Raw genomic sequence first — 24653 nt, 5'->3', positions numbered from 1 at the left:
TTGGTGGCTCAGTCTTTAGGCCTGGAGTTGGTGCCCCTATGTTGTCCATTCACTGTGGCTGGAGCTGATTCTGCCCCCTTGAGAGGCGGAGCAGTGACGTGTTGCACTCTAGAGGTCTCTATGCAGGTTGGGTGCCTCCACCAGGAGAAGGTGTCATTTTTTGTTTTAGATAAATTGGCTGCCGATATCATTTTAGGGTTACCTTGGTTACGTCAGCACAACCCGGTGTTCAATTGGAGGACCACAGAGTTGATAAAGTGGGGTAGCTCTTGTGGTTCCCATTGACTCAGGTAGTTCCTGTTTTGGGTTCAGTCGGAGAGGCTGCTAATCTACCCAGGTTCATTTCCGATTATGCTGACGTTTTTAATGAGGCCATTGCTGACACCTTGCCTCCTTGACTGCGCTATCGATCTGGTGTCTGGGGCCAGGTTCCCTAAAGGCCGCATTTTCAATCTGTCCCCCCCAGAACGAGAGTCGATGCGCTAATACATATGGGACAGTCTGAGGAAGGGTCACATTAGGCCTTCGGTGTCACCTATGTGTGCAGGGTTTTTCTTCGTAGAGAAGAAAGACGGAGGTTTGCGTCCCTGCATTGATTACAGGGAGCTTAACAAAATAACGGTCAAAGACCTGCATCCACTTCCTCTGATCCCTGATCTGCTCAACCAGGTAGTAGGCGCCCGTTGGTTCTCGAAAATTGACCTTCGGGGCGCCTACAATCTAATTCGGATCAGAGAAGGTGATGAATGGAAGACAGCCTTCAACACTCCCGAGGGGCACTTAGAGTATCTTGTCATGCCCTTTGGGTTAAGTAATGCCCCTGCCGTCTTCCAAAGGTTTGTTAATGATATTTTCCGCGACCTGTTTGGCCGGTATGTCGTAGTATATCTATATGATATCCTTATATATTCCCCCGACTGGGGTTCACATGTGAAACATGTACGTGAGGTCCTGACTAGACTTCGTAAGAATACCCTGTGTGCTAAATTATCCAAATGTTTGGGGTAAAGGAGATTGGATTCTTGGGTTATATCATTACTCCAGAATCAGTCCAGATGGACCTGAAAAAGGTGTCAGCGGTCTTGGAGTGGGCAAGACCCACAACTTTGAAGGAACTACAGAGGTTTCTAGGTTTTGCGAACTTTTACAGGAAGTTTATTAAAAAATTTTCGCTTATTGTGAAACCGCTGACTGATCTCACTAAGAAAGGTGTGAATCCAACCTCCTGGCCCCCAGAAGCTGAAATGGCTTTTGAAAATCTAAAGCACAGCTTTTCTTCTGCTCCCGTATTGGTTCATCCTGACTCTGGACAGCCATTTGTGGTGGAGGTGGATGCGTCCGAGTCTGGTGTTGGGGCGGTACTGTCCCAAGGTAAGGAACCATTTACTAACTTGAGGCCCTTGGCGTACTTCTCCAGGAAATTTTCTACATCCGAAATTAATTATGATGTTGGCAACCGTGAGTTGCTAGCCATTAAATGGGCGTTAGAGGAGTGGAGACATTTCCTGGAGGGGGCCAGACACCAGGTCACGGTCCTTACTGACCATAAAAATTTACTCTATCTAGACAAAGCTAAAAGGTTGAATCCTAGGCAAGCACGCTGGGCGTTCTTTTTAACTCGTTTCAACTTCATTGTTACATATCGTCCTGGCACTAAAAACATTAAAGCTGACGCTCTGTCTAGAAGTTTTGGGGATGGAAAAACAGTCGAGAAGGAACCCGAGAATATCTTGCCCCCCGATACCATTTTGGCTAGTATGTCCGTTGATCTAACTAATGCTATCCTGAGTTCCCAGGGGGACGCACCACCAGATGTCCCTACGGACAGGTTATTTGTGCCCTTGAATCTGAGGTTAGCAGTTCTGAAAGAGGTGCATGGATCTAGTCTAGCGGGTCATCCTGGTATTGCCGGCACAGGTTATTTACTGTCCCGTTTGTGTTGGTGGCCATCATGGCAGAAAGATGTAAAGGAATATGTCAAGTCTTGTGAGATATGTGCTCGAACGAAAACCCCAAGGTCTCTGCCAGAAGGGTTATTGCAACCCATGCCATTGCCTGCTCTTCCTTGGTCCCATCTCTCGATGGATTTCATTACTGATCTTCCTCCATCACAGGGGAAGACGGTACTCTGGGTTGTGGTGGACCGTTTTAGCAAAATGTGTCACTTGGTGGCTTTAAAGAAACTTCCTAATGCCAAAACTCTAGCTAAATTGTTTACGCGTCATGTCCTTCGACTACATGGTATACCCACCAACATAGTATCTGACCGTGGTGTGCAGTTCGTATCTAGATTCTGGAGGGCATTCTGTGATCATCTAGGTATTTCCTTGTCACATTCGTTGGCGTTCAATCCGGAGACCAATGGTCAGACAGAGCGCATGAACCAATCTGTGATTCAATATTTGAGATGTTATGTATCTGACAATCAGTACAAGTGGTCCGAGTATCTGCCCATGGCAGAATTCGCCTTGAATAATCATGTCAATGCCTCTACTCAACAAACGCCATTCTTCTGTAATTATGCTTTCCACCCTAGATTTTCCGCATTACCAAATTCTGAAACACACTTTCCATCTGTTAAAGACTTGACACAAAAACTGTGCACAGTGTGGGCAGAGAGTCTGGCGACTCTAACTGCCTCACAAAAACAACACACATTGTTTGCCAATCGTAAGCGCCGTCCCGGGCCTGACTATGTTGTGGGAGAGAGTGTATGGCTTTCTACTAAAATTCTGCATCTCCGGGTACCATCTGCTAAGTTGGCCCCCAGATTTATCGGACCCTTTCCCATTGTTGAAGTGCTCAATCCCGTCTCGTACAAGTTACAATTGCCACGCTCGCTGAGGGTACATCCAGTCTTTCACAAAAGTCTGCTAAAAGAATACACTCCTACAGCGGTTGCTTGCTCTCCTCCCCCTCCAGTGGTTGTCCAAGGAGAAATCGAGTTTAAGATCGAGCGCATCCTAGACTCTAGGAGGATGCGCAACTCTGTCCAATATCTGGTCCACTGTAAGGGTTATGGCCCCAAGGAGCGTACTTGGGTGACTGCACGAGATCTCCATGCCCCTGACTTACTTAGGAAATTTTATTTAACATTCCCTACTAAGCCTGGAGGTCCTCGTGAGGGTCTGGAGGCCCCTCCTCAGGGAGGGGGTTCTGTTAGGACTCGAGCCATGCATTCAGCACGGCGTCCATAGCATTCAGGCTGCTTTTGATTTTTTTTTTCTCTTCTCTGCTATTCCTGGATGTAGGAGTGTCCAGTGCTGCACTCCCTCTGCAGATCAGCACTAGGTGTTTGTGATCTCAGTGATTTAACTGACAGCTGACTCTTCCAGTCAGATGTCAGTATCTGTGCTGGGCTGCGACTTCTAGTCCTATAAGTACAATCACTTGCCACAAGTTCCTTGCCTGTGAAAGAGCCTAGTAACACTAGTGTATCTTGATCTAGCATTCCTCTGACCTGTTTATCCTGTTTTCCTGACCTCTGGCTTTTGGACCTCGACTATTCTTTTGGACTCTGATTTTGTACCTGAGTATACAGAACGTTGCTGACTTGGACTACTGACTACCCCTTTATTGTGTGTATTAGTCTTGTCTTGTTTTGTGTGCCTCACTTTACCGCAGGTGAGGGAACGCTGCCAAGTTGTCCGCTGCCACCTAGGGCAGAGTGTGGCAATCAGGTAGGGACAGCTGGGGCGGGTGTCATCGGCAGGGACTGCACTGTCTATTTGTCTTCCCAGTCCCCGTCCTAACAATACCATATGCTGCACACAGGCTATATATCATAAGCTGCACACAGGCTATATATCATACACTGCAAACAGGTTACACATCATATGCTGCACACAGGCTATATACCATACACTGCACACAGGCTATATACCATACACTGCACACAGGCTATATTTCATATGCTGCAAACAGGGTATATATCATAGGTTGCAAACAGGCTATATACCATACACTGCACACAGGCTATATATTATAGGCTGCACACAGGCTACATACCATAAACTGCACACAAGCTATATATTATAGGCTGCACACAGGCTATATATCATACACTGCACACAGGCTATATATTATAGGCTTCACACAGGCTATATACCATACACTGCACACAGGCTATATATTATAGGCTGCACACAGGCTATATACCATACACTGCACACAGGCAATATTTCATAGGCTGCACACCGGCTATATACCATACACTGCACACAGGCTATATACCATACACTGCACACAGGCTATATACCATACACTGCACACAGGCTATATACCATATGCTGCACACAGGCAATATATCATAGGCTGCACACAGGCTATATATTATACACTGCACACAGGCTACATGTTATATGCTGCACACAGGTTTTATATATATATATATATGCCCCTATAGTATATACCGCTGCTCTGATATATGTCCCCATAGTATATGCCCTCGGCTCTGATATTTGCCCCCATAGTATATGCCCCCAGCTCTGATATATGCCCCTATAGTATATATCCCTGCTCTCATATATGCCTCTATAGTATATACCCCTGCTCTGATGTTCCAATACAAAACAAAACCTCATACTCACCTGATCTGGGCAGATGACAAGTCTTCTCTCTTCTGGCTCTTCTCTGTTCCTTCAGCCTGTCAGCCACTGTGACAGATGCTCCAGCATGCTCCATGATGTCACATCCCTGCTGGAGAGATCAGGTTTCCTTGCTGAGGTCCCACGCAGTCCTCTCCTCAGTGAGGGGGAGGGGCAAGGGGGAGTGAGGACCTCCGCAGAAGACAGGTACCCGGAAGCTTGACAGGAAGAATCCATTCAAAGACCCACCAGGGGGGAGTCTGAGCCTGCCAGGAGGGAGATGCTTACATAGGATTAACCCTACACCTCCCTCCCTCCCTGGACAGCATGCAGTGTGGCCAGTGCTGTGTCCAGGTAGGGTTTCCACATGCTTTTTGCGCATGGGACTGGCTCCCAGACACCACTTCTGGGTTTGGGCTGGCGGAGGCCCCCTAGTGGTGGAGGCCCCTGGGCACGTTCCCCTTGTGCCCTCCCTTAGTTTGAATCACCCCCCTTTTCCCATGTTATAAATAAAAATAAATAAATAAACATGTTTGGTATTGCCGCGTGCGTAATCGCCCGAAATATTAATTTATCACATTCCTAATCTCGCACGGTAAATGGCGTAAGCGCAAAAAATTCCCAAAGTGCAAAATTGTGCATTTTTGGTCACATCAAATCCAGAAAAATTGTAATGAAAAGCGATCAAAAAGTCGCATATGCGCAATCAAGGTACGGATAGAAAGAACACATCATGGCGCAAAAAATGAAATCTCACACAGACCCATAGACCAAAGGATAAAAGCGCTAAAAGCCTGGGAATGGAGCGATTTTAAGGAACATATATTTGTTAACAATGGTTTGAATTTTTTACAGGCCATCAGATACAATAAAAGTCATACATGTTACATATCTTTGTAATCGTTACGACTTAATATATATATAACATATATAATAAGTCAGTTTTATCCCAGGGCGAACGGCGTAAAAACTAAAAAAAAAACAAATAAAACAAATGCATTTAGTTTTTTTTCAATTTCACCACACTTTGAATTTTTTTCTGGTTTCGCAGTGTACTTTGTGAACAAATTCAGCCTGTCATTGCAAAGTACAATTAGTGGCGCAAAAAATAAGGGCTCATGTAGGTTTCTAGGTGGAAAAATGCAAGTGCTATGGCCTTTTAAGCACAAGGAGGGAAAAATGAAAACACAAAAATTTAAATTGGCCCCGTCCTCTAAAGGTTAAACTAGGACCCAACTACAAGAGCTGCAGACACTACAACTCCCAGCATATGCTGAGGGCTGCAGACTGTCAGTACATGCTGGGAGTTGTAGTGCCTGCAGCTCTTGTAGTTGGGTCCTATACACTGGATGCTTTGTGGCATATAAGAATACAAAGATCTGTGGGTGCTCAGTGCAGGTAAGTGACCCCAGAACAGCACTAATAGGGGATAGGACAAAAACATCTCCCCCTATCCCCTATTAGGGATGTTCTGGGGTCACTACCCTACACTGAGCCCCCACAGATCTATGTATTTTAATTTCCCACCAAGCCTCCAGTGTATAATGCACCTAGGACCCAACTACAACAGCTGCAGGCACTACAACTCCCAGCATGTATTGACAGTGTGCAGCCCTCAGGAGATGCTGGGAGTTGTAGTACAGTGTAGACAGATGTATTGCTGGACCTTCAGGGCTGATGGTTGTCACCCACAGATTGCAGCCACCAGGAGCCTCTGTACACAGTGATTTACTATAGGGTTGTCTTCTCAGAGACTACAACTCCCAGCATACCCTGAGAGCTATATAAATGTAAGGATTCGTCACAGATACAGATGAATCCAGGAGAGGAGTGGGTCAGCATGTCGTGTTTCACTGGTTCTATATTGGTGGGCCCCAAGAATCATTTCCTCTGGTGGGCCCCAGGTACCCAAGTCCGGCACTGGACAGAAGCGGTCCCCAAACTAAGACGTCCCCGGCCTCCTTCCTTTCTCCATCACGTCTGTTTGATGAGAAGAGCGGGCATCAAGCAGAGCAGCACCCAAGTGCGAGGGTATATACCATGCATATACTGTAACCTGCCAGTGCCTGGGGGTGGGGGGTGGGGGGGTGGGAGAGCCTCAGCATGCAAAGTGCCTAGGGCAGCATGAAGTCTAAGTACAGGCCTGGTTACAGTACCAAGACAGGTTATCAAGCTTGGGGTTATTTACGCTAGAAAAAAGACGTCTTAGGGACAATCTGATCACAATGTACAAATATATGAATGGACAGTACAGAGGTCTTTGTAGTGGTCTTTTTACTCCTAGGTCTGTAACCATGACAAGGGGGCATCCTCTACGTCTAGAGGAAAGAAGATTTCACCATCAGCATCGACGCGGGTTCTTTACTGTACGAGCGGTAAGACTGTGGAACTCTCTGCCACATGAGGTTGTCATGGCTGATTCATTCAATAAGTTCAAGGGAGGCCTGGATGCTTTTCTTGAAAAATATAATATTACAAGTTATGGGCATTAGATTTCCGGTGATACGTCGATCCAGGGATTGTTCTGGTTGCCATTGGAGTCGGGGGGGGGGGGAGTTTTCTCCCTGTGATGCGGCTATTGTCGTCTGCCTCGTGGGGGGTTTTGCCTTCCCCTGGATCAACACAGTAGGATTTCCCTAGGTCGAACCTGATGGACTCTTGTCTTCTTTCAACCTTATTTACTATGTTACTATATATTAAAAATTTGTCTATATTGGCAACAAGTTCACAATGTATTTTGTCATATTCCTCTTGTTTTTGTATTCTGCAACTTAGTATCCACTTCATGTATTATCTTATGTGTATAATGATAGACTAACTTCTTTTTTCTTCAGTTTTTCTAGTGTTTTAACTAGATCAACACAGCATTGGTCCTTCAAATCAGCAAGAGGCAGACCAGCGGTAGTAGCTCTCAGTAAATAAAACACATCTTTTATATCAGTCATTTTTCCTATGTCTTCGAAAGATGTCTTGTGGCATGACTTAAAGGGGTTATCCAGCACTACAAAAACATGGCCACTTTCCCCCTACTGTTGTCTCCCGTTTGGGTGGGGTTTTGAAACTCAGTTCCATTGAAGTAAATGGAGCTTTACTGCAAACTGCACCTGAACTGGAGACAAGAGTAGGGGGGAAAGTGGCCATGTTTTTGTAGCGCAGGATAACCCCTTTAAGCTATGGCTAAGCAACATTCAACTTCAAAAACTTACTGGTACAGTGCCAGTCCTGACAATATCACAATGCTCAAGAAAACCCCTGATATCCAATTTTCTCAGTGCACAACATCTTCGGTGTCCGAACTTTTGTTACACTCCGATTTATGAGAGAATAATAAATAGAAAAACTTCACTTAAGTTTTGTTGTGCCCTCAAAAAATGATTTTTGCTTTCCTTTTTTTTTTACAAACCTATGCACGTATAGGTAAGTGGAAGACGTGTTCATGGGGTGGAGAGAGGATGAAGCAGCATTGCTAAGATTTGTGTCATATTTGAACATGCCACCTGACAATTAAATTTACACTAGAGTGCAATATTGATACCAAACCTTGATACCTTGATGTCCAACGAGATAAAAAGAACAGTATGTTTGAAACCACATTATACACCAAAAGCACAGATAAAGATAACTTATTATATTGAACCAGTCATCATCCACCACAAGTGTTTGACAGCATAGTGAGAAGCCAATTGGGGAGGATAGATAAAATAGTAAACACAGATGAACAAAAATTCAGTGTAAAAACAAAATGGTAAAGACATTTTTTTACAAAGAAGATACAAAAACAACAAGATAGAGGACAAAGACAGATTTTTGTTACTACAATCCATCACCATACATCAATGATATGTGAAACAATAAAGAAATATTGGTCATAAAAAGGGAACCTAATGGTGCATTTACACAGGCAGATTTATCTGACAGATTTTGGAAGCCAAAACCAGGAATGAATTTGAAAAGAGGAGAAATCTCAGTCTTTCCTTTATAACCGTTCCCTGTTTATGGTCTGTTCCTGGCTTTGGCTTAAAAAATCTGTCAGATAAATCTGCCTGTGTAAACGCACCATAAGTTTGGAAAATTGTTTCAATTTAAAGAAGGGCGGAACTATTGCTAACAGAGTAGTTAAAGGAGACATTAAAAAGAAAAAAAAATGAACAAACTAAACTTTTTAAGAGCACAGAAAAAGGTACACATGCATGCTTGCAATGTTAAAGGGGTTATCCAGCGCTACAGAAACATGGCCACTTTTCCCCTACTGTTGTCTCCAGTTTGGGTGGGGTTTTGAAACTCAGTTCTATTGAAGTAAATGGAGCTTAATTGCAAACTGCAACTGAACTGGAGACAACAGTAGGGGGAAAAGTGGCCATGTTTTTGTAGTGCTGGATAACCCCTTTAAAACTGTTCTTCCATTATCAAGGGTGAATGTTTTCAACACCCCACACAAGGTTATAACATATGTGTTAGAGTTTCTCAACCTTTTCAAGACAAGTACCCCCATGCGACAAGATGCTCCAACCGAGGACCCCCAGACACATGATCGATTATAATCTTTGCCCTAGGGCAGAGTCACACGTATGTTTTGCAGCAAAATCCACTGCACTACTCTGCACTGTTATGGCCTATGGTTTTGCATTCTCGCAGCATATTTTCATTTCACTGCCAGAATGCCTATTTAAAGGAGAAGTCCAGTGAAATTTTTTATTAAAGTATTGTATTGCCCCCTAAAAGTTATACAAATCACCAATATACACTCATTACGGGAAATGCACAAAAGGTGCTATTTTCCCTGCACTTACTACTGCATCAAGGCTTTACTTCCTGCATAAAATGGGGATGTGCCGACTCCCAGAGCTGTGCGGGCTGTGGCTGCTGGAGAGGATGATGGCAGGGGGACACTGAGGGACTCAGGGCACTGGAGGGACACTGAGCATCCCTCTGCCATCATCCTCTCCAGCAGCCACAACCCGCACAGCTCTGGGAGTTGGGTCGTGACATCACCATTTTATCCAGGAAGTGAAGCCTTGATGCAGTAGTAAGTGCAGGGAAAAAGCACTTTTTGTGCATTTCCCTTAATAAGTGTATATTGGTAATTTGTATAACTTTTGGGGGACAATACTTTAATAAAAATGTTTGCCGGACTTCTTTAACTTATTAGCTGGCTGGCCTTACAGATCATACTTACCTGACCAGGCTCCCATGTGCTTCTCAGTCTCGCAGGTCACTCACAGCCCGCCCAGCCAATCATTGGCTGCGGCGGGCAGTCAGTGTGTTGGGAGCTAGGGAAGCAGGCAGAAGCTTGGACAGGTAATGATATGCCCCTTTAAGCTAGGTATGCCTTTTGCAGCCAGGTATGTCCCATGCAACTAGATGTGCCCCTAGCCATGTATGCCCCCTCGGATATGCCCCTAGCCAGATGTGTCCCATGGAGCTGGATATGTCCCCCTGCAACCAAATAACACCCCCAACGTATCTAGATACCTTCCTCCATGTAGCAAGATACCTTCCCCCTTGAAGCAGATACCTCCCTATGTTGTCAAGACACCTCCTTCTATGTAGTCAGATACCTCCCCCAATATACTAATACCTCTGCATTTAGTCAGCTACCTCCCCATGTAGCCAGATACCTTCCCCATGTAGTCAGATATCTCCCCATGTAGCCAGATTCCTCCCCCATATAGCCAGTTGTTTTGATGGTTGATTTGATGTTGCTATCTATTAATGCTGAACTGAGAGAGGTCTGTGAGGCGTCAACCTTTGGAAATGTCTTTTTACCTCGGAGCACCTCTACCGAATAATGTTCTTCAAAATACAAAAAAACAAAACATCATTCAGTGACCCACAGGTGTCACTTTTCCTCTCCATCTGGCCCACGCCTCCATGATTATTTCTTGCAGCTACAGTTCATCTCCTCAGAACTAGAGATTATTGAACATCAGAAAATCTTAGGTTCAATCGATCTCAAACATTTTCGCACAAGCAGCATTTAATTCCTGATACCTTCCTGGTCCGTGGGGAAGGAGGAGACAGCCTGAGTACCACCTGGAATTCCAGACGGTACTTGGGCTGTCTCCTCCTTCCGCACGGGACGGGAAGCCATCTGGAATCAAATGCTGCACGTTCGAAAATGCTCAAGTTCGATCATCTCTACTCAGAACCTGACAAACATCTTAGGCTCCGCAAATTTCCAGCAACTTCCTTACCTTTTTCCCACCTACAGGCTCCTATACAGTACTCATGGTGTCATGAACCTGTATACCCCTGTATACAGGTTCCCCTGCTATAGCCCAATGTAGTAATAATATCTCCTGCTGTGCCCCCATATAGTAGTAATATCTCTTGCTGTGGCCCCATATAGTAATATCTCCTGCTTTGCCCCTGCAACGCCCTCCGCAGTGTAGATGTTGTGAGGGTGCAGGAACCGGGGCAGCTGTAGGATGTAGTGTGGTTACGGTGTAGGCACGAGGGTGATACAGCTGGAAACCGGGCTCCTGACCATGCGGGAATACTGGGCGTGCGATTCTTCGTTGTCCTTAGTCAGGGCACCAATGAACACACCAATGCCAAGGTTCAGAAACAACGGTAGTTGTATATTTATTGTAACGGTGGTAACTAGTAGTAACAGTCTCTCCGGATGCAACCGGGAATAAGGCAATCTTGGATAAAGCAGAGTAATGGGTGATGCTGCAATAGGCTGTGAGAGTAGTGTGCTGAATGATGGGAGTAGTAGTGAAACTGAAGCTGAGATGCTGGGTGGAATGAGACTTGAATGAAATACTTGCTGTTGATGATTTGAGGAGATGATGATGAGAGGAATTGAAGAATGACTGAAGAATCGACACCCAGATGAGAATCTTGAGACTTGAGACAGGAACACAGCCAGTGGACTGGAGCAGCAGAGCACACAGAGGCCTATCTCTCAGCAGGGAGAGAGAGGACAAAAGCACAACTTGTCTCCTGATGGTGGAGGACAAGACTCGACTCACAACCTACCCCCTCTGTGGCAGGGAATAGACTGAGGTAGCACAGGAAGTCACATGGTAACCCCAGCCAAAAGCTCGATGACCATTGGTGTTACCATGGAAGCAGGGCACAGTCACGTGACATCCAGCCATTGCATCATCACACCATTAGGCATATACAGAGGAATATACATGAGGAGTACCATCCTTGAACACTAGGAGGCGACATAATACCTTTAGACACTGATACCTGAATACACATGCAATAAATGAATGAAATGGCAGACCTGAATACTGAGAAGGGGGACACAATACACGCAGTTTGCAGTGGACCATAGCTTTCCAGAACAGAACTAGTTATAATAAAAGTATGAGCATAAGAAGGGCTGTTCTGGGACACTGCACCCCCATATAGTAATAATGTCCTCTGCTGTCCCTCCATATAGTAATAATGTCCTCTGCTGTCCCTCCATATAATATTTATGGCCCCCTGCTGTGTCCTCCATATAGTAATAATGCCCCAGCCTTGTTGTGCCCCCATAGTAATAATGCCCCCAGCCCTCATAGTAATAATGCCTCCCTCCCTACTGCCCCATAGTAAATGTCCCCCTGCCCTGTCACATAGTAATGACGTTTAGAGGCGCAGTCGTCCCATAGCACCTGCGGCTGGGTGATGCTGCTGGGGGGAAGGAGATAAGTCAGGGCCGTTTCTACCAGCTGTCAAACGCGCAGGGCGCCGGCAGTGACACCCATTCGGACCTCACTCAGACGTGATAGGACACCGACTCCCCTTCCCTCCCGGACTGCACTCTGAGGATAGCGGCAGCCTGCCCTCCCCCTGTTTCAGCATCGACTGGGTCCCAAGATGGAGGGCGATGGCTCCTGGGATGGAGAGCAATGGAGGTGCCTTGCGGCGCTTGCGCCCCTGAAACCGAGGGCGCATACCACCCGCGCCCTCCATCCCTGGACCCAATCCATGCTGAACCAGGCAGAGGGCAGGCTGCCGCTATCCTGCGGTCTGGGAGGGAAGGGGAGACGGGGTCCTATTGTGTATGAGTGGGGTCCGGGTGGGGGGTGTCACTGCCAGCGCCCTGCGTGGTCGCTGGCTGATAGGAACGGCCCTGACTTATCTCCTTCCCCCCAGCAGCATCACCCACACAGAATGCTAGTACCGCAGGTGAGCTTCTGCTGGAAGGAGGAAGATCAGAGCTGCCATGGGGATAGGTGCCGATAGGTGCTGATAGCAGTGTCCTGGCACTAAAACCTAAACATACCCCCTTAACCTGCGGCGCGTACCCCCTGGGGTATGCGTACCGCAGGTTGAGAAACCCTCTGTTATAGGGTTTTATACGTGTAATACACAGAATCCAATATACATGTTAAAATGCCCTTGTTGTAAAACATATGTTGGACAGACAGGGAGACAAGATTAATGAACATAAAGCAACAATTAGAAAATACTTGAAAACTAATGATACAGGAGAAGACAGGCAGACACATAGAGAAACTAGTGTAGTGTGATACTTTAAAGAGGTAGGTCACCATATTTATGAACTTAACTGGTTACAGGATCAGATACAAGAGACAGACAGCTATTATTGTAGAGGAAGACATACTGGATTAAAAGATTGGATAACGTTGTACCATCAGGCTTGAATAAAATATGTAGCTTTAAATCATACTTGTAATCATTTTTTCCTTTTAAGCATATGATGTGTGTTTTTGCATAACTATAGATTAATGATATAATGAAAACATATGACATGCAGTTTTACAACTGTGACATATGAATATTGTAATCTATAACTTTAAGAGAAACAGATCACTGATCTGGAGACCAGCCAAACGATAACACTGTTGGCTGCTAGTAAAAGCGCTCATTGCACTGAAATCCTAGGTGCATTGCCCCCTGGCAAACATGAATGTGCAAAAGAAGAGCCTGTGGAGCTCCACAGGCTCTTCTTTTGCAAATCTCTAACTTTTAAATTGTTATATGGTGATGTCATTAGGAGGTTGGACATACTTGTACACTGATACTAAGTTGAGCAAGTCCCATCCACCTGTGCGCACGAGTAAGGGAGCCACGCCTCCCGAAACGTCACACACCAGGGGAAGGAACGCTGACCACCTCCAGTAAAGAGATTCACACAGCCACAATAATGTATGCCTACTTGGAAGACAACAAAACGTGAGTAAAGTTTTTCTATTTATTACACTCACATAAAACGGAGTGTAACATAAGCTCAGACACTGAAGGTTATAGATGTTGTGCACCTAGAAAAATGGATATTGGGGGTGTCCTTAAAGCGTAACTGTCATGTTTTTTTTTATTGCAGAAATTAGTAGTATAAGCGATTTTAAGAAACTCTGTAATAGGTTTCATCAGCCAAAAAAAGCCTCCTTCTGTACTCAAGAAGCAATCTCCCAGCCTCCCCCCCTGACTTCTTATCTGTGCATTCAGGCAAACACGTCTTCATTACAGAGAAGCCAGTGAAGACGGGTTCTGCTCTCTCCATTGTAAGCCTATGAAGGGGGGAGGGGCCGAGGGAGATGAGGGAGCAGGAAGAGGTGACATGAAGGTCAGCTGTTTGTAGACTCTCTGGGCACCTAAAACGCTAAATTCAGGTGTCAGAAAGGTCAGTGCTTATCTATGAACGTACTGAGACAAGATTGCAGGGTGTTGTGCTGTGCAGAAATCCTCCGTGCTCAGTCACTCCTAACAGCCCCTCCCCTCTCCATAGCCACATAATGGAGACAGAAATCCTGCTTCATTTGATGTGAGGGGGGAGGCTGGGAGATTGCTTTTTCAGTAGAGAAGGAAACTCTTTTAGTACATAAAACCTATTACAGAGTTTCTTAAAATCGCTTGTACTATAGATATTTAATGTTTTCAGAAAAATGACCCTGAAATGACAGTTACGCTTTAAGAATTGTGATATTATCAGGACTGGCACTATGCCAGCAAGTTTTTGAAGTTGGATCATCTACACATGCCATCATCTTTAGCCAGACACCCAGGTACAATGAGGAGTTTTCAATGTGACGTGTTAGAGGATCTATGGAGATGTTGAAAAGGAGGGGGTGTAGGGACTGTATATGGTGGGGTATTTTTTGCTCTTGATTGTGAGAGTGGTCATGGCCTGGTCGTTTAAGTGTTGTATAAAGGATAGGAATGGTGGCATACAGAAATGTCCATGATTCCTTGTCAAAAGCCCTTTCTGCGTCCAAGCTAAGAATCATTGTCTGGCATTGTAGAATCTCATTAAAGCGAATGTACTATCAAGTACAGCAATTCTTATTCGTTCATTACCCTGTTGGCACTGGCACAGGGTTCCCGGTGACTAGGTCCTTTTTTTAAAATGCGGCCCAGTTCCTGCAGTCAGTGCCGTTTTTCTTGTTGTGCACCGACCTGGCTCTATGCACTGGAGGCGGGCCCAGAGCCTATTCAGTGTGATGATTTTCTCTCCCCTCTGACATGGCCCTGTTGGTTTTAATGGAGGCGCGTCACAAAGTGGAGCGGATATTGTCACACTAGGGGATTCTGGGCCGCCTCTAGTGCATAGAGTCGGGCTGGTGCACAACAAGAAAAACAGTGCCAAGCATGAAAACTGGGCAGTGTTTTGAAAAAAAGGGTCTCACCTCCGGTATCCACGCGCCGGCAAGGTAATGTGAAAAAAAAATGGTATATTCGCTTTAAAAGATACAGTGAATCTGTTCAAGCAAGTAAATAATGAAAATAACTCTGATCAAGCTGATCAGGAACGAAATTGGTTAATAACCCATCAATGTTGTTGCTGTCCATGATTTTGGGAACCGTAAGGGTGCGGATTTTCATGCTGCGAGTTTTCAGCGAAATCAGCTGCGGATCCTGTACTGTGAAGCTCAATGGGTAGGCCGCCTGCAGCTTACAGCCCATGCCCCCTTAAACCCCTGATCGCCGCCCCAGCCCCACACACGCCCGATCGCCGCCCCGGCCCAGAGCATACACTACCTGCTTGGGCCGTGGCTGTGTGATGCTCCACGGCCACTGCCCGAGCAGGTGATGTATGCTCGGGGCTGCGATCGGGCGTGCGGGGGGCCGGGGTGACGATCGGGCGTACAGGGGGGCCGGGGCGGCGTTCAGGTGTGCGGGCGGTGTGATGGTTTAAGGGTGGCTCTAACCTGGGGGCGGCTGGCGGTGGCGCAGGGGTTAAAGGGGCCGGGTCCCATGCAGGCAGCGGATCCGCTGCGTGTATGGGACCCATTGAGCTTCACAGTGCAGGATCCGCAGCTGATTTCGCTGAAAACTCGCAGCATGAAAATCCGCTGCGGATCCGGTAGGTGTGAAGGCACCCTAATACAATGTAAACAAAGTATACCACGAATCCTCTTACTAGAGGCTAGGACAGTGATTCCTAGGAGGTGGAAATCTGAGACCCCACCTTTATATTTGCAGAGGATGAAGGAACTCAGGTCGGAAAATAATTATAAACCTACCTCTACTACTGCTACATGGCCTGCCTGGACAAAGTTTATGGATACGCCTGCATATCACTCTTATGATATACAATAGTGAGCAGTGTCAAACACTGCTTCTAAGATACCTCTCTTCTTAAAGTGACTGTACCACCAGGCCCGGGTTGAAGCACTGGAGGCAGGCCGACCCACCCTTAGTAGGAGGAAACCCCAGCCCCTCTATGATAGGGTTCCATTGATTCTAATGGAGTCACGTCATGGAGGGGCTGGGGTTTCTTCCCACTGGAGGTGGGTCAGCCCGCCTCTAGTGCTTCTGCCTGGGCCTGGTGGTACAGTCACTTTAAGGTGAGGGATAAGCTAATCTTTTTTTTTTTTCCGTCATTGTTTTTTTTTTGCAATTACTGGTGTACCTATGGGTCATTTACCCTTAGTGGGACCACACTATACACGGCTCGATTTGTGATGGTGGATGTTATTTGTGAGGTGTACTATTGATTTGATTTTTTTGTTATAATCTTATGTATGCTTTTTATGTCCTATGTACGCTGACATTTGTTAAGATATATGTGTTACATCACAATGTGATATATGAACACTTTATAAGTTCGTCTAGTGAGCTTTTTCGTTTAATATTATGTTTCATGATGACCCTTACCATTTTACTTTTCTGTATCTATAGAACTTATTTCAATAAAGCTTTGAAGAAAAAAACTCACTGACAAAAGAGCAAAAAGATAAAGTTTTTTTTATTAATAAAAATAATAAAACAAATATGGTTCGTGACAATTCTAAAAGATACTTAAGCCTAGATTTATAAAAGGGCACCCTATATGTGAAACCCCTTAATGTAGCCGTACATGTAGTGGTATTTACCACGTGGCAGAGAACCACACAAAAAAATGCACATGGTTTACAGCAAATAGCGATGTAGCAAGTACAGACTATTCACTTGCTGCATGGCTGAAAATGGAAATGCAAAACTGCACAGTTCTCTCCATGTGGCATTAGCTGCTGTACAGGCACCCTAAAGCTAAAAACAGTAAGAAGTCCAATATATCAGTGTCCTTCTATTAATCCAGGCCTGACACACTAATGACTAACAACTGTTCACTATTGCAGCAGTAATGAATGGCACATTTTCCACCTTCTCCACAAAGGTCCGCTATGGCTTCCCTAACTGAGCGGCTGTAAGGCTGGTTCCCACTACATTTTTGCCTCTGTTTCCATCACAATAGGTCTTCATTTTGAACCACACTTTTGTATACATAAAAACATATACATTCCATACATCAGTTTTTCATTAGGCTAGGTTCACATCACAATTGATACACCTATTTACTTCTATGGCCCGAGCGTAGACAGCTAGTGACTACTTCTGGGATATTTTCTGCATTTATATGAGTTTTCACTCAGACTTAAAAGCAAGAGTGAGAACTGTTAAACATGTAGGAAATGACCTAAACTAGCTGTCTATATTCAGGCCACAGAAGTAAATGGGGTCCATGCACAGATACGTCGGCACTAGATTTTGACAGGGTGCAGATGTATCTGTGCCTTGGGAGGCACAACTGTGGTGTGCATTAGAGGTGGTGGTTAGAATCAGCATCCATTTTTACCATTACTGTATATATTTTTTTTCCTGTTCAAGTGGATAAAACATACTGTAGTAACAAAATGGCAGTGTGAACCAAGCCTAACTAAAGGACCTTCATGAGCCTACTAGAAATACAGCTGTGAAGGGATCCTTCTTTGGGTGCTATAGGCATCTTTTGGAGCATACATTTTAATTTTTAAAAGACCAACATACAGCCAAGTTAAAAAAAATAAAAAAAGGCCTTTTTACTAAGGCCTAATTTTACTTTAAGTGTCCACTTTCTCAGTGAAGTGTCTGGCAGCCAAAAACCCTCTGTACCCTAAAAGGGGTTGTCACACCTTCAAACCCCCCTTTCCCTGCTTAGGACCTCCTCTATAAGCTTAATTTAGATGAATGACTGACCATGTACTAGTAGTGTATGGCCAGTCATGGTAATCTCTCTTCACTAGGGGATTCAGAAGCTGGAATAGGCTTTGGCTGGGTTCACACCGTGGTTTGTGCTTACATTTCACTGTTTTAATTTCATCAGATTTCATTTTGCCGAATATAAAGGCGCACTTGAGTTGCTATTTTTTTTTTAAATAATGAAAGTCTAAGGGAAAACGGTTTCTGCTGTATAGCGTACAGCAGAGTCCATCTGTCTAACGTATATGATTTGTAGCCTTCCCAAAAGTATAAAATGTATACATTAAACATAAACACAAAATCAGCGTGAACCCTGCCCGAATACACAACTGTCAGTCAAATAATCAAAAACTGGCAGTCAAATAATCAGCAATTACTCCCACAGAAAAAAAAAATGTTCTAATTTTTGCACATTTCGTCACTTTAAGGGATGTTTAAACGAAATTAACAAAAAGTTACAAAAACAAATATGAAATAGGTCTAAGGTGTCTTGCACAAACAAATTTTTATTTTGTTTAAACATCCCTTTAAGGGATGAGATATACAAAAATAAATAAAATGACATTGTTTTTGTGTGGGAGATGTCTAAACCCGAGCGTGCAGCATTTGATTACCAAAGACTGAAGAAGTTAGATGCCATTGGCTGTATTCATGTTTTCCAGGACTCCCTATGGCTTTAGTAAATTTTGTAATTACTAAAACTAGTTAATTGTAGTGTTTTATGGTAATGCCTGACAAGCAACTGGCATGGTCACTCTGCAAAAGATGCCCTTAACACCCACCGCAGCCCTTCATTCAGCATCCCCTGCTCGGGCATCTTAAGGCCCTATTCCACCAACAGATCTGACGATAGATTATCTGCCAAAGATTTGAAGCCAAACCCAGGAACAGACTATAAACAGAGAACATATCATAAAGGAAAGACTGGATTTCTTCTCTTTTCAAATCCATTCCTGGGTTTGGCTTCAAATCTTTGGCAGATAAACTGTCGTCAGATCTGTTGGTGGAATAGGGCCTTAAGGCATCATTTCACTGATGTTGCTGAGAAGTGCAAGGTTATAGTAATGCAGCATTTTGAGTGCAAATCACAGTAAATTTAGATCAGAGACGAGAGAAGTGTGCACAGAATTGTGGCTTTGTTCAAAAGTGAACTACACGTACATTAAAATAAAGTGAAACTTTAGCACAATAAATTAAATGGAGTCCATGTTCCTCCTGAGGGTATTCCAATTTCTCAACCCAAATGGAACGCTTTCCAAGACGGAATCCTAAAAAAGCTTGTAACCTGGCAGATCAGCTCTTTTTCTTGGCAAAAATAAAGGATACATACATTTTAAGGTGACAACAACATTATGCATGATTGAAGACAACTTACATTCTGCAAAACAAAGGATATCACAGAGATGAGAGGCGATTTCTGTCTGTCTCTAGATGAAACTAAGAGCACTGACAAGGTTGGAAAAGTTCATCAAGATGTGAACAGTTTCTTGTGGTTTACATGAGTGATGATAATTCATGGCAGTAATTCCTAATCCAAAGGAATCATTTACACAGATATATAGTATGTTGGCCGATATTCATTTCCTGCTCACAAAAAGAAGGACAATAACACAAACTGAGAACAACGTGCACAAGGCCAAAGACCATCTTACCGGTATATAAATAATAGAGGAGCACACTGGCGTCCGATCGTTCAGCATTTGATTATTGGTGACTGATGAAGCTGGATGCTGGTAATCAAATGCTAAACGATTGGACTCCAGCAAGTTAAGTTGCACTCTAATAAATATCCTTAACCAAGAATAGTGCTAGCAGAACTACAGAAAACATAGAGGAACTACTTGTGGTGTCTACTGTGCTGTCTCAGGTGCGGGCATTGGGGCATACCTCATCTGGGTTTAATCTCCTCTTCTTGGCGGCCCCAGGACACATAAGACGCCGATCTGCCCTTCTGAATCCAGTAAACATTCAGGTAAATCGCTCGACCATAACCTTGTGTAACATTTGGGTTAAGAAAGTACGAACACCAGACAGCTGACTGCTACACATGAACACACATACAGCATTTCTACCATACCCTGAGGTTTAGAATATCTGGCGTTCCTATGCGCACATAGACAACACCTGTTCCCCCCACATTCCAATATCAGGAAGTAAAGCCAAAGACCCGTGTTATGCATAATCCTTAGAGGCCTCTTAAAGTTTACATTTTCTATGGTCTAACACACTCACACCAATATTAACCTCTGTTTTACAGACGGTTGACACTTTTGTAGTGACAGCAATGCTAACCTGACTGAATGCCCATAATCCAGTCAGTCATACTCTATCTAAGGATATAAAGGGGTTAAAAAACACATACAGGCTTATTTCTAGAAAACAGCGCCACTCTTGTCCTCAGTTTGAGTGTAGTACTGCAGGTAAGCTCCACTGTGAATAGCGCTAAGCTGTACCCCACTTCTGGACAGGGTCGGCATGTTTTTGAAAGAAGGCATCTATGTTTTTCTAGTCCTGGATAACCCCTTTAATACTGGTTTATATCTCTGTGCTCCCACAGCACTTTGTATTCCCATAGTATGCTTAAGCGTAAAGTGCTCTGTGGCTGTGATCACATGCATGCTTGTGTGTGTTCGCGCACACATGTCTCTGCACACACATCAAGCATTTATAATATATATCCCATTCAGAAACATGTAGAAGCATGTCTGGGGAAACAATACAAATCCTGCTGCTACTACCACTGCTGGTAACTACAGGCTGGGTTATGTTCATTACATGCTATATGGTTTCTCTTTTACCCACCCTATTGCTCTTGTTTATGTTGTGTTTATTGGTCATTGCTGAGGCTCATTTATATTAATGGCCACATATGTATGGAGTGGTAGAGGAGAAAGTTTTCAAAGTTCGGCCAAAATTTCTGTACCTGTACCCATAAGGCCTGATTTACACATACTATGATGCGGTCTGTTCACGGAGGATGTGCTACGGACCGGATCCACAGATCTCCTGCTATCAAGTATCGTTATGTCGCAGAGAGCTGCAAATCAGTTTAAATATTCACAGTACTGTACTGACACCACTGCACAGCTATATCAGTACAGTACCGCAAAGATTTCAACAATTTCGGAGCTCCCAGCATCATAATGATACATGGTGCCAGGAGTTCCTCCCTGCACATAGGGCGTCTTACATTCCAAATGATAGCTGTAGCCGTTTACATTGTTACTTGTTTTCTCCATTCAAGAGACATGACAACAAGTGCCCCCTGGTAAGCGACATCCCCCAGCAGCGGGAGAGCCTCAGGCCGCAGGTATGGAAACTCTCTCTAATATTTTAGCTATAGTTTCCCCTTCAACCTATATTTTAGCTATAGTTTCCCCTTCAAAAGAATACTAACCCAATGGCAATGTAGAGATTGGACATCTTTGCTATGAAACATAACCCCATGGCATTCCACCATGCTCTCCCATGCAGTTTTACTGATATCGGTGTCAATTTGTTTCTTCTCAACTCAATTATATTTTTTTTACCTTTTGAATACTTTTTTTTTTCATAAAAATGCATCATACTTCCTCCAGAAAAATAAAATGCAAAAGTGTGCGTGAATAAAAATAAAATAGTGATGAGAGGATTTGGCGTTACGTTCCTAATGGAAGATATGTGATGTTTCCCTCTTGGTCCAGACAGACCTCTCCTGGGCCTGTGCTCTCCTGCTTTGCAGGGTTAGTGGATGCAGCCCTCCTTGTGTCCCTTTGGGGTAGCGTCCTTTCAGCTGCTAATTTCAGGTTATCAAAGTTCAATACTTTTTTCTGCTTGGTTAGAGTGTTCTTAGATGGGAGTTCTAGGCGATCCAGCTGGTTGGACACACTCCTGCATGTATCTATTGGAGAGGGCTGATCAGCTTCATCGCTGACCTGGGCTGATTCATCCGTGACCTGGGTTTTTGAGTCACTGTTTTCTTCATCGACGGGACTCTCCTCCTGCTCTGTGTCAGACTCCCCTTCTTCCTCAAGTGTCAGTTCAAACTGAAACTTGTCCCCTACTGTATTCCCCCGCTCAGGGTCATGTACTTCAGGTGGAGGCGATGGACTCTGAGGGATCATGCTTTGATACCACTCTCTATTGTCCTCTAATGTGTCCAGTATTTCCTGGGCATCTGGGTGGACCAAGTCAGCCCACGTTTCCCATAGAGGATGCACAATGTAGTCAATAAAACCAACCTGAAAAGAAAAATGTGGGGCTTAGCAAGTACATGCAGTACACTGTGTAGCATTCAGTCATTATCATATATATCTGGCTGACCCTGTCCTGTCACAAAAGCCTGGGAATAAGTGCTGTAACTCACCTCTAATGGGGAGACTGTGTTCTACATTAAAGAGACATTGTCGTAAACATTTTTTTTAAAAACTCAACAGGGGTTGTGATCACAAGCCATTTTGCAAAATACTTTTTTTTTTTTTTTTTTTTTTTTTTTAAGTTTACTATGTTTAAATAAACGTTATACATGATGAACTGGTGTCTTTCTTTGTGTGAGCGCACAAAGAACTGACACTTCTTGTGTTTGTCTGAAAAGACAAAATATCGGCACAGAGGGACAATGGACCAGAGTTTGGCCATATGTACAACAATGATTTAAAGCGACTCTGTACCCACAATCTGTCCCCCCCAAAACCACTTGTACCTTCGGATAGCTGCTTTTAATTCAAGATCTGTCCTGGGGTCCGTTCGGCATGTGATGTAGTTAATGTCCTAAAAAACAACTTTCAAACTGGCAGCCCCGTGCCCAACGGCCGGGACTTAGAGTATCTGTGCCCTAACTTCGCATCACCCCTCCCCCTCCCCCCTTTTCATCATTAGGAATGCCACTGGAACATTTTCTCCTGTCTGAACATTGCACAGGTGCATTAACGATCCAGCCGATGTTTAGTATTCACACAGTTGATAATTAGGAGGCAATCTGCCTGGAGCATTCCTAATGATGAGGAGGGCGGGGAGGAGGGACAGAGAGGTTGTGCCAGCCTAATGCATACACAAACTAAGCCCCGGCCCTTGGGCACGGGGATGCAAGTTTAAAAGTATTTTTTTACGACAATAACCATCACCTGCCGAACTGACCCCAGGACAGATCTTGGATTAAAAGCAGCTATCTGACAGTACAAGTGGTTTGGGGGGGGAGGGGGGGTAAGATTGTGGGTACAGAGTCGCTTTAAACATAGAGAACTCCCAGTTACTGAGGACAATTAAAGGGGTATTACGGTAAACATTTAAAAGGATAGAGGAAAATTTGGAGATTGCAGGGGTCCGAACGATGAACCCCCCGGCGACCTCCGTATCGGACTCCGGCCAGCTCGGTTATGAATAGAGCCCCGGGTCAGGACGTGACCTGCGGCTCCATTTATTCCTATAGAGCGTCGGAAAGAGCCAAGTATGCCAGAATATAGCTGTTCTCGGCTCTTTCCGACCCTCCATATGAATTCCTAATATTCATAATAGAGCCGGCCAGGGTCCAATGCGGAGATCGACAGGGGTCGGACTTCCCTGCAATCTCCTACTTTTACCTATCCTGTGGATAGGGGAAAAGTTAATTTTCCCCTGAATACCCCTTTAAGGCTCACAGGAAGTTGTTGGTTTGGCTTATGCTCACGACAGTGCACACAGTTATCCCCAGACACTGGAAATGCACTGAGGTTGGCCTAGGTGATGGTTCTATATCGCATGGGGGAGCTGAGAGCAGAGTGAACCTCATAAGACGACAATTCAAATATCATAGTTTTGGTAACCAGAATAATTCTTAGAATGTCTCCTTAGAATGTATAATCAGCATAGACCTCCTTTTGGAATCTTAGGGCCCCATTATACAGAAAGACATAATTGGCCAAATCAAGTTGATTCGGACGATTATCGCTCTGTGAGATAGAGAGAATGATCAGACGATGAAACGATCATTGGCTAATTGCTTCTTTAGGTCCAGACCTAGAATCACCGGGCGTGCATTGCCACGTGTAATATCAATGTGCTGTCGACGGCTGATAATTGTAGTATAAAATAATAAAGTGTTAACTCACCTTACCATGTTCCCTGGTGTCCTCGGAGGCCTTCCTTGGTCTCTGCAGCTCTGCCTTCTATTCCGGTCTCTGCACTTAGCCAGTTACTGTCCGACACAGGCTGCAGCCAGTGATTGGCTGAGTGGCTGGTGGCCTGTCAGTGTAAAGACCAGAACAGAAGGCAGAGCCACAGAGACCAAGGAAGGCCTCCGAGGACACCAGGGAACGTGGCAAAGTAAGTTAATACTTTATTACACAAAAGACAAGGGCTGCACGGTAGTTGGCCCATGTAATTGCTCAGTAAACGAGCGCTGTTCTAGCAGACCGGCACTTATTTACAGTTTATGATTGGACCATGTAATGGGATCCTTAGGCTGAAGGACCATGTTGGCTTCCCTCCTTGACTTCTTTATCCTGGTTTCGTATCTTTGTATTGCATAATGGAACTTATGGTAGAGTGGTCCACTTAAAGGGAACCAATTGGGCTAATTGGTTTCCTTTAAAGTAATACTGTCACCCCCTTTCCAAAGAGTTCTCCTTTCCTAATCTTATAATGTAGACATTTCATATCTTACCCTAAATCCTTTGTGGTCTCTCCCCTTAAAAAAAAAGGAAC

At 44.5% G+C, this 24653-nt stretch overlaps 1 protein-coding gene across 4 annotated transcripts in view; it reads right to left on the bottom strand.

Moving 5' to 3' along the window:
- Positions 1–16722: 16722 nt before the first annotated feature.
- The window catches only part of PDE4C (phosphodiesterase 4C), a 231485-nt gene continuing 223554 nt past the window's right edge, over positions 16723–24653 (bottom strand). For all 4 annotated transcript variants that reach the window (XM_069977947.1, XM_069977949.1, XM_069977950.1 and 1 more), the window contains one exon: positions 16723–22213. In XM_069977947.1, the coding sequence (XP_069834048.1) occupies positions 21632–22213 (582 nt within the window). In that variant the 3' untranslated portion in view covers positions 16723–21631. The remainder of the gene's footprint in view (positions 22214–24653) is intronic.

This window comes from Dendropsophus ebraccatus, chromosome 7, assembly GCF_027789765.1.
Source record: "Dendropsophus ebraccatus isolate aDenEbr1 chromosome 7, aDenEbr1.pat, whole genome shotgun sequence".
In the NCBI taxonomy this organism is placed as follows: domain Eukaryota; kingdom Metazoa; phylum Chordata; class Amphibia; order Anura; family Hylidae; genus Dendropsophus; species Dendropsophus ebraccatus.
Note: the sequence above shows the minus strand (reverse complement) of the source record. Positions and strands in the feature narration are given on the sequence as shown.